The sequence below is a fragment of the Oncorhynchus clarkii genome, chromosome 29 (genome assembly GCF_045791955.1).
Source record: "Oncorhynchus clarkii lewisi isolate Uvic-CL-2024 chromosome 29, UVic_Ocla_1.0, whole genome shotgun sequence".
In the NCBI taxonomy this organism is placed as follows: domain Eukaryota; kingdom Metazoa; phylum Chordata; class Actinopteri; order Salmoniformes; family Salmonidae; genus Oncorhynchus; species Oncorhynchus clarkii.
In genome coordinates this window covers 15,587,943-15,603,213 of record NC_092175.1, presented here as the reverse complement: position 1 = coordinate 15,603,213, position 15,271 = coordinate 15,587,943, and the positions used below count along the sequence as shown (strand labels likewise).

The window sequence follows — 15,271 nt, the reverse complement described above, 5'->3', positions numbered from 1 at the left end:
CCCAAAAGTCAGCGAACCATGTCCAAATGGAATAAGAAATGTCCAAATGGCATATATAAGTATTGAAAGTACCAAATCAGGATGTTATGTCCATTTGCCATATGTGATCATAAGAAGTTGGCTTCCAAACCCAAAAGTCAGTGAACTATGTCCAAATGCCATACATAGGTATTGAAAGTACCAAATCAGGATGTTATATCCATTTGCCATATATGATCATAGGAAGTCGGCTTCCAAACCCAAAAGTCAGTGAACCATGTCCAAATGGCATAAGAAATGTCCAAATGGCATATATAACTATTGAAAGTACCAAATCAGGATGTTATGTCCATTTGCCATATGTGATCATGGGAAGTTGGCTTCCAAACCCAAAAGTCAGTGAACCATGTCGAAATTGTCACATTCTGACCTTAGTTCCTTTGTTTTGTCTTTGTTTTAGTATGGTCAGGGCGTGAGTTGGGGTGGGCAGTCTATGTTTGTTTTTCTATGTTGGTTTCTGTGTTCGGCCCAGTATGGTTCTCAATCAGAGGCAGGTGTCGTTAGTTGTCTCTGATTGAGAATCATACTTAGGTAGCCTTTTTCCACCTGTGTTTGGTGGGTGTTTATTTTATGTCTTCGTGTATGTCGCCAGACAGGACTGTTTCAGTTTTCGGTCGTTCACTTTCTTGTTTTTTTGTATTTCAGTGTTCAGTTTGATTCATTAAATATTACATCATGAACACTTACCACGCTGAAAATTGGTCCTCTGATCCTTCTCGCTGCTCTCCTCCTCTGAAGAGGAGGACGAGATCCGTTACACAAATGGCATAAGCAAAGTCCAAATGGCATTTATACTGACCAAATGATATATCATTATGTTAAGCCCTGAATCAACCTAGAAGGTCTATTTGTCATGTTTGATCATAGGAAGTAAGACTTTCTCATTGATTTTGATTTCAGCCTGTCCATTTAGTGATGGAAAATCCCTAATTAAATACATTGTAAATGGACAAATGTAAACTGTCCATTTGCAATGTCTTACAATGGGCATTTACCATTGTGAATTGGACATGGTCTAATATACTGTAGAAATGCCCAACTGACTGGCTCGTTGAACGGACAAGCAGTGATAGTGGTTACTCTCCATCACTCGTTGGTGCGATGAGAGAGAAATGGGACTCTGTCGTTTTTTTAAAATGTATTTTTTTAAATGTCCAAAATTACCAGGGGTGACCCCCATTGGCAGGACCCGGGTGGGAGGTGCTCCCTGCCTGGCCATGGACCCCTAGCACCTCCCTGAAGACATTTAGAGCCATAATAAAAAATACGCTCCTGGTAAACCGTTCAGATTACCAGTGCACGGCTGTCTATTTGGGGCCAGTCCTCTTCTGGCTGTGCCGGGGGGAGATTATAACAGAACATGGCCAAGATGTTCAAATGTTCTTAAATTACCAGCAGGGTCAAATAAAAATAATCACACTGATTGTGGAGGGTGCAACAGGTCAGCATCTCAGGAGTAAATGTCTGTTTGCTTTTCATAGCCAATCATTCAGTGTATCTCTACCGCTCCTGCTGTCTCTAGAGAGTTGAAAACAGCAGGTCTAGGACAAGGTAGCATGTCCGGTGAACACATCCGGTAAGGGTTCCATAGCCGCAGGCAGAGCAGTTGAAACTGGAGCAGCAGCATGACCAGGTGGACTGGGGACAGCAAGGAGTCATCAGCCCAGGTAGTCCTGAGGCATGGTCCTAGGGATCAGGTCCTCCGAAAGAAAGAAAGAGAATTAGAGAGAGAGCATACTTAAATTCACACAGGACACTGGATAAGACAGGAGAAATACTCCAGATATTAAAGACTGACCCTAACCCCCCTACACATAAACTATTACAGCATAAATACTGGACAGGTGGTGGACCATTCAAATTAAATTGTATTAGTCACATGCGCTGAATACAACAGTTGTAGACCTTACAGTGAAATGCTTACTTACGAGCCCATAACTAACAATGCAGTTTAATATTTAAAAAAATAAATAATACAGATAAGAATTACAAATAAAAGTAACAAGTAATTAAAGAGCAGCAGTAAAATAACAATAGCGAGACTATATACAGGGGGGGACCGGTACAGAGTCAATGTGCGGGGGCACCGGTCAGTTGAGGTAATATGTACATGTAGGTAGAGTTATTAAAGTGAGTATGCATAGATGATAACAACAGAATGTAGCAGAGGTGTAAAAGAGGTGTGGTGGTGTGTGTGGGGGGGAGGCATTTGATTAGGTGTTCAGTAGTCTTATGACTACTGGGGTAGAAGCTGTTTGGAAGCCTCTTGGACATAGACTTGGTGCTCCCGTACCGCTTGCCGTGCGGTAGCAGGAAGAACAGTCTATGACTAGGTTGGCTGGAGTCTTTGACCATTTTTAGGGCCTTCCTCTGACACCACCTGGTATAGAGGTCCTGGATGGCAGGATGCTTGGCCCTAGTGATGTACTGGGTCGTTCGCACTATCCTCTGTAGTGCCCTGCCATACCAGGCAGTGGTGTAACCAGTCAGGATGCTCCCGATGTTGCAGCTGTATAACCTTTTGAGGATCTGAGGACCCATGACAAATCTTTTCAGTCTCCTGAGGGGGGAGTAGGTTTGTGCCCTCTTCACAATTGTCTTGGTGTGCTTGGACCATGTTAGTTTGTTGGTGATGTGGACACCAAGGAACTTGAAGCTCTCAACCTGCTCCACTGCAGCCCCGTCGATGAGAATGGGAGAGTGCTCGGTCCTCTTTTTACTGTAGTCCACAATCATCTCCTTTGTCTTGATCACGTTGAGGGAGAGGTTGTTGTCCTAGCACCACACGGCCAGGTCTCTGACCTCCTCCCTATAGGCTGTCTCGTCGTTGTCTGTGATCAGGCCTACCACTGTTGTGTCAACGGCAAACTTATTTATGGTGTTGGAGTCATGCCTGGTCGTGCAGTCATGAGTGAACAGGGAGTACAGGAGGGGACTGAGCTTGCACCCCTGAGGGGCCCCTCTGTTGAGGATAGAAATTTGGTAAAACAGATTTAAGTTTCCCTGCATTGAAGTCCCCGGCTAATAGGAGTGCCGCCTCTGGGTGAACGTTTTGTTGTTTGCTTATGGCGGAATACAGTTCATTCAATGCTCTCTTCGTGCCAGCCTCTGACTGTGGTGGTATGTAAACAGCTAGGAAGAATACAGATGAAAAGTCTCTAGGTAGGTAGTGTGGTCTACAGTTTGTCATGACTTCCTTAGATATTGTTTACCAGCTGTTATTTACAAAAATACATAGTCCACCACCCCTTGTCTTACCAGACACCGCTGTTCTATCCTGCCGATGCAGCGTATAACCAGCCAGCTGTATGTTGATAGTGTCGTTGTTCAGCCACGTCTCCGTGAAGCATAAGATATTACAGGTTTGAATGTCTCGTTTGTAGTTTAATCTTCCGCGTAGGTCTTCTATTTTATTGTCCAAAGATTGCAGATTTGCTAGCAGAATGGAAGGAAGTAGGGGTTTATTCGATCGCCTTCAAATTCACCCTCCGGACCCTTTTCCTCCACTTCCTCTTCACGCAAATCACAGGGATCTAGGTCTGTTCCCGATAAAGCAATATATTGTTTGGAGAGTAATCACAGTCCTGATGTCCAGAAGTTATTTTCGGTCATAAGAGACGGTAGCGGCAACATTATGTACAAAATAAGTTTAAAAAATAAGTTACAAACAAGGCAAATAATCGAACAAAGAAAACACAATCGGTTGGGGGCATGTAAAACGTCTGCCTTCTTCTCCGGCGCCATCTTACATTCTTGATACACATGGTGAAACTGTTGATCGTGAAATACCCAGCAGGGTACTGATTCTTGACACAAACCGCTGTGCTTGCACCTACTACCATACCGCATTCAAACGCACTTAGTTTTTATTAGTCTTGCCCTTTCACCTTCAAAATGGCACACATACACAATCCATGTCTCAATTATCTCAATGCTTAAAAATCATTATTTAACCTGTCTCCTTCCCCTTTATCTTCACTGATTGAAGTCGATTTAACAAGTGACATTAATAAGGGATCATAGCTTTCATCTGGATTCACCTGGACAGACTATGTCATGGGAAGAGCAGGTGTCCTTAATGTTTTATATACTCAGTGCAATTCACGGTCCCATCGATGTGGATAGGGGTGTGCTTCTCCTGAAGTCCACGATCAGCTCCTAGCTTAATGATAGGACCATTTATTTTATGTCTTCGTGTATGTGATAGGGCAGTCTGCAGTGCGATGGCGATTGCGTCGTCTGTGGATCTATTTGAGCGGTATGCAAATTGAAGTGGGCCTAAGGTGTCAGGTAAGGTGGAGGTGATATGATCCTTAACTAGCCCCTCAAAAGTCTTCAAGATGACAGAAGTGAGTGCTCCCTGATGATTGTCATTTAGTTCAGGTAGCTTTGCTTTCTTGGGTACAGGAACAATGGTGTATATCTTGAAGCAAGTGGGACAGCAGACTACACATTGATTGTGAGGTATTCTAGATCCGGTGAACAAAAGGACACAATCACACCATGAGTAGTTAATCATGAAACATACACCTTTCTTCTTCCCGGAGAATTCTTTATTCCTGTCTGCGCAATGTACTGAGAACCCAGATGGCTGTATGGAGGGGGACAGTATATCTGGAGAGCGCCATGAGTCCGTAAAACAGAGTATGTTACAGTCACTGATGTCTCTTTGGAAGGATAAGTCAGTTAAGGTGTTTTGGATGCTAAGCTTATGGTCATGTTGCAGCAGTGTGTAGGAAGGAGATTCCGAGATGTGCGAATCAAATCAAATGTATTTATATAGCCCTTCTTACATCAGCTGATATCTCAAAGTGCTGTACAGAAACCCAGCCTAAAACCCCAAACAGCAAGCAATGCAGGTGTAGAAGCATGACGCAGAAGTGTGCATGAGGGCATGGAAAAATTGAATGTCTAGTATTGGTGGAAAAAACTGTGTGTCAATTGTGTGGGTACTCATGTTGCTGGAGATCAGAAGTTCCCGGTTTGAGAGAGACAGGTTGCCAGGGTCAGAGTAGAACAGAAGGTGTCGTATTCTGAAGAGAGTAGAGGAGGATGGGTCAAGGGTGAGTAGTAGTCCTAGGCCAATACAGAGTGATAAAAATGTGTGCTTCAGTAATGTTGGCTTCTTAGCATTCATTGTCATGGTTATCAACTGTACCACAGCAATGGAACGTAAATCACAGAGAATAGATGTGGTAGTGGCAGTTGCAGAGAAGTACTTGGGTGTAGAGGTTTTACTGCAGAGTTACAAGGTGTGTTAAACAAAAGTGTCGCATTGTCCTAGGCCGTCGGCCTGGTGTAGGATCAGTTAGGGTCAAAGTAGTGGAATGGGGTGTTTTTTTTTTAATTGTATTTTATTTGTAATTATTATATATATTTTTAAATAGTGCTATTATAGGTGTAAGATTGGTTGGTAGTTAATTTTCATTTCACAAAGTGTAACTTGATCAATAGGTGGCGGCATGCACAAACAAATGTGCGAACGCCCTGATACCGAAGAAGAATTATTCTCCTCCACGCCCCCAACCCAACCCCTGGCTCCTTGGATAGTAGTAACGTTACCAACACGGCGATGACCCACGGACCTTACTATAACTTCTTGAATAACTTATTCATTTCTCGATAGCTTCTATTATAAAACAGTAGTCATAGTGCGGGTCTTCTCATTTTTAGGCTACCATTTGTCATACATTTTCAAGAATCCTTTTGACTTACATGGTAGGTTATTAGAATGTTTTGTCGAAATCAGGTGTCGAGATCCACGGTAGCAAGGGGGTCAGCATTGGATCTGGAAATACGACGACGGGGGCATTTCAACACTCTTACGGACACGGCACAGGTGAGTGGAGAGCAAACGTTTCGCTCCACAAAGTGATCATCCCGGCCTGTGTTATTAATGCGTTATACCATATTTTCCTGTTTTCTCCTGTTGATGCGGTGTATTTGAGTTCTCTATGATCAATTGGATCACAATATATCAGGCTATTTGAAATAAGTAATGTGCTCTGCTCATAACAACTATAATGTAAAGGGGCAACTCGCATTTGAAACAATAACAAAGGGCACCGCCGACCCCTGTTTGGATTTAAAAAAAGGAAGGGATAAGCCTGGAGAAATGTTAGTCTTAAATTCATAGACAGAGCTATTGATGAAAGGACTGACCATCCAATATATCAAAGTTATAGTTCTAATGGGCTAGGTCAGTTGAACTAAGCTCATGAGTCATTTAGAAGTTATATTCTTCAAGAGTCAATGAGTGTATATCATGTATAAGTCCTGAAAAAAATGTACGTAGCAAAAGCAGATTGCCCCTTTAACAATATTGCTTAAATTTCTTTTCCCCCTGAGAAAAAAATGATTGTGGCTTTTGGTGATTGATACAATGACATCACATACTGGAAATGACAAAAATCCTAAATGGTTCTCAGAACTGAAATGACTCATACCTGAGTAATCTAGTTGGAAGGTACATATTGCTTCCTGGCCTTGAAATTATATTGTTTGTCTTGAGTAACAGTAACTCTTTAAGTCACTAATAAGAGGCGATACGATGCTTGAAATAATTTATAGTTCATATACACATTCATTCTCTCGCTCTCCATTCCTCCCTCCCATGGGAAATGAGACACTTTTATTCCGACGTTATGTCATCCCCCCCCCCCCCCCCCAAGATCTTTGCCCTCTACTCTTTATACTTGGCACAGCCAGATTTCTTATCAGACTCATTTAACACTTTTATCAGCTGCATAAAAACATGGAATGTTTTTTCAGACTCACAGAATCAACTGATTACATAATAAAGTCACCAACCAAGACTTAGACCAAGGTGCATCTTCAGGTGAATTGAAGAATAGACGGAGGGGAGAAGGAGATATAGAGAGAAGATGGGAGATGAAGAGCTGAAATCCCAACACACAAACACCCACACACCTGACCTAACGCCAGGGAGTGGGAGGAGAGCAGACCAGACTGTGACTCATATCATTGCTCAAGTGCCGGAAGACCAGACAGCTCCATTTGTCACAGTGAATGATTGATCCATAACTTCTGTTACCTCTCTAACTATGCGGTCAGTCTCCCACAATGACTGTCAGAGAGCAGCTTGGGGTTTTAGCCTGCAGTATATGATGCTGCCATTGGGGAAACCATCCGGTGTCCTCCTGTGTAGTAAGCCTAATATTGACCTAATCATGACTGTCCATGTGTGATGTCCACAAGTTGGTTAAGACATGGGTCTAGGTTAAAAACATTGGTTGAGTTCAAATCTAGCTTTAAGCTAGCTAATTAGCACAGGTAGTCCACTCTGTCTTCCATCTGTTTTCCATAAACAAATGCTGTAACACCTATTAACGTGTGTATCATTTTAACCTGTTAGTTTTTTTATTTATTATTTCTTGCTGATATTAAAGATATGGTCCTTATGCATCTAAAACCGTACCACACGCAATGCGTGTTAATGTTCAGACCGAACATTGCGGCTCTTAACAAAACTCCCCCATACAGAAGACGCCTTCGTCCTATGACTCTTATGTGTAATGTAATGGAACGGAGTCATGATCAAGGGCTAAAATAATCCATGTCCTGTCCTCCTCTGCAGTTGACTGACCTTAGATCAGTAGGCCAGAGTGAGCTAGCTTTACCACCTATTAACATCTCTGCATAGTGCTGCAGTGTAGAGAGCCTTGATAATACTGTGGCAGGTTCCAATATCAGATTGGACAGCATTTTATTGTGTTTTTACTGGCCAGTAACCCACTAGGCAGTCCAAATCCTTTTATACATTATTGGCTCCAACCCTCCCCCTCTGGAGTTGAATGGATTTGACAATGCTGTCTCACTGCATTGTCAATGCCTGAGGTCTGTAAGCATGTGCTCTATGAACTACGAATAGATTGGCCATTGGATGTAGTACAGAACAGTCCAGGAGAGGGCACTGTTACCTAAAATCAACTCAGTCATATTACAGTATAGTACATGCAAATAGTTTAATACTTTGTCTGAACCATGATGAAAACAGCATGCTAACAATAGGTCAGAGCTGAAGATTGTGGTAAGATATCTGTTTATATGACATATGACTATGGCCTGTATATTACATGTTGTCAGGTAAAGGACATCCAGGTATTAGGTTAGTCTCCCCAGATGTGGGACTAGTCTGGGACTTGAAATAACAAGGCATACTAATCCATGTAAAATCCCCGCCTCCACTCCCTGTTGACTGGACCTTCTTTCGTCTCTCTGGCTGACTGTAGCTTTAACTCAAACTAGACTGGACTGTATATTCTGTATTCTAAAACTGGTGGAGTCATTCACAAAGTAGATGGTGGAGCTCTTTGAAGGATCGAGGAACATGAACATCTTTGAAAATAACCAGGTGAGTGTACAGAACAGTGTTGGTACAGAGGCAGTACCAGACCTTTTTACTATAGCTTGGTCGTTGCGTAGGGATGCTTGTAATATATGGTATACATGTGTGAATATACTCAGAAAATCTTTCTCAGGAGTGCCCATGATCACGTATTTAGGATCATGTATTTATGTGTGTACAAGATGGCTAGTGAAGAATCTGATTGATGTATTGGAAGGAATATGGACTCTAGTCGGAATTTGGGCTGTGTAGACATCTGTTTCAAGTTGGGCCTGGATAGGAATTCTTATGTTTCTGCACAGATATGGTAATCAGGGACCTCATGTCAGGTGTGCTATATCCTGGTAGGTAACTGGTAGATGTTCGAGGGAAGATACATCAGACATAACACAGTCCATTTGGACATGCTTGGACAATTATTATTATTATTTTTAAACCTTTTTGGCTCCTGAGTGGAGCAGCGGTCTAAGGCACTGCATCTCCGTGCTAGAGGTGTCACTACAGACACCTTGGTTCAAATCCAGGCTTTATCACAACCGGCTGTGATTGGGAGTACTATAGGGCGGCGCACATTTGGCCCAGTGTATTATATTTACTATATTAACTGACTTGCCTAGTTAAATAAAAATGACTGTCACATGGGGATTTGGTTGTTCAGAGTTAAGTACACTGAACTAAAGGTTAATGGGGCTCCCGAGTGGCGCAGCGGTCTAAGGCACTGCATCTAAGTGCTAGAGGTGTCACTACCAACCCTGGTTCGATCCCGGGATGTATTGCAACCAGCTGTTATTGGGAGTCCCATAGGGCGGTGCACAATTGGCCCAGCGTTGTGCTGGTTAGGGTTTGGCCAGGGTAGGTCGTCATTGTAAAATAAGAATTTGTTCATAACTAACTTGTTTAGTTTAAAAAATAAAATAAAAAATGGGATCTATCCATACTTATAGAAACACAACATACCATTGAGGGTAATGGTCAAAATGCTATAATTAAATCATGTAGCAGCAGCACAAAGCATGATCCTCCAATGACACCCACCATCTCAGATTCTTCTGAAATGGTTTTGGTGGTTAAAATGTAATAAGATTAGCATTCCTGCAACATTATTTTGTTGAAATATAATTAAACTAATTGATTGCACCCAAATTGGCCATTTTTATTTATTTATAGGATTCGTATAATATTCAGTAAATATAATGCACTGAACAAAAATCTAGATGCAAGATGCAACAATTTCAGAGATTTTACTGAGTCACAGTTCATATAAGGAAATCAGTCAATTGAAATAAATAAATTAGGCCCTAATCTATTTGGAATCGTTTCCAGATCCTTGCGACATGGGGCCGTGCATTATCATGCTGAAACATGAGATGATGGCAGTGGATGAATGGCATGACCATGGGCCTCAGGATCTCGTCACGGTATCTCTGTGCATTCAAATTGCCATCGATAAAATGCAATTGTGTTCATTGTCTGTAGCTTATGCCTGCCCATACCATAACCTCACCGCCACCATGACGCACTCTGTTCATAAGGTTGACATCAGCAAACCGCTCGTCCACATGACACCATACACACTGTCTGTCTGCCATCTGTGAAGAGCACACTTTTCCAGTGTGCCAGTGGCCATCGATGTTGAGCATTTTCCCACTGAAGTCGGTTACGACGCTGAACTGCAGTCTGCAAGACCCTGGTGAGGATGAAAAGCACGCAGATGAACTTTCTGACAGTGTGTGCAGAAATTCTTAGGTTGTGCAAACCCACAGTTTCATCAGCTGTCTGGGTGGCTGGTCTCACACGTGCAGGTGAAGAAGCCCGATGTGGTGTGGTTACACTTGGTCGACTGTGGTGAGGCCAGTTGGATGTACTGCCAAATTCATTAATTTCTCTAACAGCTCTGGTGGACATTCCTGCAGTCAGCATGCCAATTTGCACACCCCTTTAAAAAAATAAGAAAAGACATCTGTGGGATTGTGTGACAAAACTACACATTTTAGAGTTCCCTTTTATTGCCCTGGCACAAGGTGCACCTGTGTAATGATCATGCTTTTTAATCAGCCTCTTGATATGCCACACCTGTTAGGTGGATGGATTATCTTGCAGTGACTTTTTCAAATTAAACATGCATGCCGCCTATAGCGAGCGCCAACCACTGGCCGCGCATTCTGAAGGATTGATAGCTTATTAAAGCAATTTAAAAGTAAGTATTACAGCCTACGTTTCTATGCCAGAGGAACTGTTCAATATTGTGTTTATCAATCGACGATTGTGATCTATCTCCTGCCTTGGTATAGGCTGTGAAATTAAATAGGAAATTATGTTGTGCTTCTATCACACAGCAACACCATGCTGTAGCCTTGTATTGTTGTCAAATATTTAAAATAGTGGATGGATGAATGGTAATATTTGTTGTCGGCCTAGGTTATAGTAGCGGAAATACTGTAAGTCATGTCAGAAAAGGAGAGAGGTCCTGCAATTTGATTTATATAATGAAACATATAAGGACTACACGCCCAGTTATGCCATCTCCAACGGCGAATGTACTCAGCTTTTTAAAAAGAAAATGAGGCCCCAGGATTGTGTCTCCTATTTCTGTAGCGTGAGGCAGCTTGATGAACAACTACACACCCTGGACAGGAAGCTAGTCTTTAGAAGGGCCTTACCTCGACTCTATCCCCTTAATGCGGAGTGCAAACAGTGATGCACCGGGTCCCATTTTTACAGTCTATGGTATGACTCGGCCAGGGATCGAACTCCCAACCATTCAATCTCAGGGCGGTTACTGAAATCACAAGGCCACTGAGTGGTAGGGTAGGATAGGATAGGAATTTTAAGTGGGTTGGTGTGTCTCTTTCGGATGTCTGACTGTCCTCTGGTGTTCCTCCTCGTTGTCTGACACTGAAGTGTTTTTTTTGGACATGGTGTTTATTATCTGAGTGGACAGGTTATAGAAGACTGTGAGGAGAGCTCAGAGACTACATCATGACCGAACAGACAGCGTTCTTCTTGACTTGAGTCTTAAGTGCCAAACAACAACAAAGCCAGCACCTCGCCACTGTTTTGGTAAACCGCTGAGGAAAGGGGCTCATGATGCATTTCTAAGTAATATTCTTCAAGAAACAATGGGTACGAGGTTTATGTACACTGATTGTACCAAACATTAATATTTAGTTCCTCAGAGATGCTGACCCATGTTGACTCCCGTGCTTCACACAGTTGTCAAGTTGGCTGAAAGGCCTTTGGGTGGTGGACCATTCTTGATATACACAGCAAACTGTTGAGCATGAGAAACCCAGCAGCGTTGGAGTTCTTGACACACTCATACCGGTGCTCCTGGCACCTACTACCATAGCCCGGTCAAAGGCACTTACATCTTTTGTCTTTCCCATTCACTCTCTGAATGGAACACACACACAATCCATGTCTCAGGGCTTAAAAAACATTCTTTAACCGGTCTCCTCCCCTGCGTATACACTGATTTTGAAGTGGGTTTAACAGGTGACATCAATAAGGGATCATAGCTTTCACCTGGATTCACCTGGCCAGTCTGTCATGGAAAGAGCAGGTGTTTCTAATGTTTTGTAAACTCTGTGTATAATTAAATTAAAAGTCCAAAAATGTATGTGTAATCACACATCACAGTCTGTTTAACCCAAGATTATATTTTGACCGGGTCTATCAGAGTGGACATTCCTGCAGTCAGCATGCCAATTGCATGCTCCCTCAACTTGAGACATCTGTAGCATTGTGTTGTGTGACAAAACGGCACATTTTTTAAATTGGCCTTTTATTGTCCCCAGCACAAGGTGCACCTGTGTAACGATCATGCTGTTTAATCAGCTTCTTGATGTGCCACACCTGTCAGGTGGATGGATTATCTTGGAAAAGGAGAAATGCTCATTGACGTGGATGTAAATGAATAGCACAAAACTTAAGAGAAATAAGCTTTTGGTGCATTTCTGGGATCTTTTATTTCAGCTCATGTAACATGGGACCAACACTTTACATGTTGTGTTTATATTGTTGTTCAGTGTAATAATAATAATGATTATTATTATTTGGTGGGTGCCTATTTGTCCTATTTCACACAAGTACAAGTGTGTATTATACACGTGTGAATTGAACATTTGTTTTTTGCATCTGTTTTTTGCATTTGTTTTTTGCATCTCAGGGAGTGGGGGTCACGGCTAATAAATATAGTACCAAACCTCCTAGTTGGACCAAACCTTTTCCTGACAACAAATTATGCTAAATGTTTAAGGGGGAAACTGCTGAAAATGATATTACAATCCAGCTCTTAGTGGGCTGCAGGATGGCACTGATGCAGCAAGCTGGGACAAGATCACTCCAATGACTTAAATGACATTTTTCTCACATTTTACCTAATAGCAGGAATGGCATCACCTAGTGGTCAGAACCTGGTAATGTCAGGATGTCTGGGACATAAAATCTAACAACTTCAGACAAATTTCTCTGAACAGTTGGGAAAGAACCATCACCTAATTCACTGAGAATATATTGTATAATTTGAATAAACTATACTCGGAGCTGCAGCTCCATACTACTTGTCATACACAGAGAACTAATAATGTATACTTGTTGTTGGGGTGGGATTGGTGGGGGTGTGGGAGGTCTGTGGGAGGATTTTAAATTTTGGGGGGGATTCCTCATATCTTATTAATTGTAAGGGAAAAAGTTTGGACCACATTGGATGTCAGGTACTATATTTATTGAATACTATATGAATCCTATACATTTTAAATGGCCAATTTGGGCCCAATCAATAATCTTAATTTCTCAAGAGATCAGATTATATTCCATCAAAATGTTGCAGGAATGCTTATTTTATCTGTTTCTAACTACAGACACAATTTCAGAACAAACTGAGATGGTGGGTGTCAATCCTCTTTCTTGTGCTGTTTGAAGTGGAAAGCCCAAGCTGCTTGTTTGTCTAGGGTTTCTGGTAAGCAGGACAGAATATATCCTTACTGCCCTCATCCTTCTGACTCGGCCTGGTCCAAGACCTCTGACTTCTGTTGAGTCGGGTAGTGTTGGGAGCTGTTGTTAGATATGGCATTGTTGAATGTGGAGGAAGGGTCACCTAGCTATACACAAACTGATGAGTAAAGTAGAGCCTCTCCTAAGTTTTCTGTAATCTTTCTCTCCCTATTGCTCTTGCTCTCCTCTGTCACTCAACCACTCAGGATGGTGAGGTGCAGCGTCAGATAGACCGCGAGGTGCGGATGCGTGAGGGGGCCAGTAAGCTGCTGGCTGCGTGCTCCCAGAGAGACCAGGCCCTAGAGGCCTCCAAGAGCCTGCTCACCTGCAACACCCGCATACTGGCCCTGCTCAGCCAGCTGCAGAGGATGAGGGAGGCCCAGGTCCTGCAGAGAGTAGGCCACAGGTAGGAGAGAGAGGGGGTGGGTGGGAGCAGTTTGCTGTCATAACAATTTAGTAAATAAATAAAACCACTGTGTTCTCCGCTGCAGGTCCTGTATTGGTGGGTCACTGGATGAGAGGCTGCCCTGCATGGGTCATGTGGCCATCTCAGGTGAGCGTGTACACATGCGCACACAGACACCATTGTAAGATGGCGCCGATAGATGGCAGCTTCGCTTCAAGTCCTTAGGAAACTGTGCAGTATTTTTTGTTGTATGTATTAGTTGTATGTATGTATTATTATATATATCAACTTACCAGCACAACCAACACTACGACCAGGAATACGACTTTCCCGAAGCGGATCCTTTGTCTGCACCTTCCAGGGCATTTGAACTAATTCCAGAGGCCGGCCCAAAATAAAGCCGTCGGAGGAGAGGGTGACGGAGCGGTCTTCTAGTGGGGCTTCGGATGCGCATACACCACCCACGGCTTCCGAGTATATTATTCGCTAATGTCCAGTCCCTAGTTAACAAAGTCGACGGAATTAGGGCAAGAGTTGCTTTCCAAAGAGATATCTGGGATTGTAACATACTCTGTTTCACGGAGACATGGCTAGCTGGGGACATGCTCTCAGAGTCCGTACAGCCAACAGGATTTTCAGTGCATTGCGCCAACAGGAACAAACATCTCTCTGGTAAGAAGTGTGGGTGTAATTGTTACAACATACAATAACTCACGTCCTTTTCTTCACCTGACATAGAATTCCTCACAATCAAATGCTGACTGTGTTATCTCCCTTCTCGGTTATTGTCACAGCCTTGTCCCCCCGCAAGCAGATACCAATACGGCCATCAAGGAACTTCACTGGACTTTATGCAAACTGGAAACCATATATCCTGAGTCTGCATTTATTGTAGCTGGGGATTTTAACAAAGCTAATCTGAGAACAAGGCTATCAGCATATCGATTGCAGTACACGAGCGAGGAACACACGTGACCACTGTTACTCTAACTTCCGCAATGCATACAAGGCCCTCCCCCGCCCTCCTTTTGGCAAATCTGACCATGACTCCATCTGTTAGGTCCACAGACGATGCAATCTCAACCTCACTGCACACTGCCCTAACCCATCTGGACAAGAGGAATACCTACGTGAGAATGCTGTTCACCGACTACAGCTCAGCATTTAACACCATAGTACCGTCCAAACTTGTTATCAAGCTCGAGACCCTGGGTCTCGACCCGCCCTGTGCAACTGGGTACTGGACTTCCTGATGGGCCGCCCCCAGGTGGTGAGGCTAGGTAACAACATCTCCACCCCGCTGATCCTCAACACTGGGGTTCCACAAGGGTGCATTCTCAGCCCTCTCCTGTACTCCCTGTTTACCCACGACTGGGTGGCCATGCACGCCTCCAACTCAATCATCAAGTTTGCTGACGACACTACAGTGGTAGGCTCGATTACCAACTATGACGAGACGGCCT

General features: G+C 43.1%; 1 protein-coding gene across 3 annotated transcripts in view; it reads left to right on the top strand.

Moving 5' to 3' along the window:
• The first annotated feature begins 5,578 nt into the window (after positions 1-5,578).
• LOC139388593 (rhotekin-like) overlaps positions 5,579-15,271 on the top strand; it is a 39,216-nt gene continuing 29,523 nt past the window's right edge. Inside the window, exons 1-3 of one of the 3 annotated variants that reach the window (XM_071135346.1) lie at positions 5,579-5,878; positions 13,609-13,808; positions 13,894-13,955. In XM_071135346.1, coding sequence (XP_070991447.1) covers positions 5,771-5,878; positions 13,609-13,808; positions 13,894-13,955 — 370 coding nt within the window. In that variant the 5' untranslated portion in view covers positions 5,579-5,770. Of the gene's footprint in view, positions 5,879-8,292; positions 8,414-13,608; positions 13,809-13,893; positions 13,956-15,271 lie in introns of those variants that run through there. The other 2 variants (XR_011629300.1, XM_071135348.1) reach the window with 2 other exon arrangements.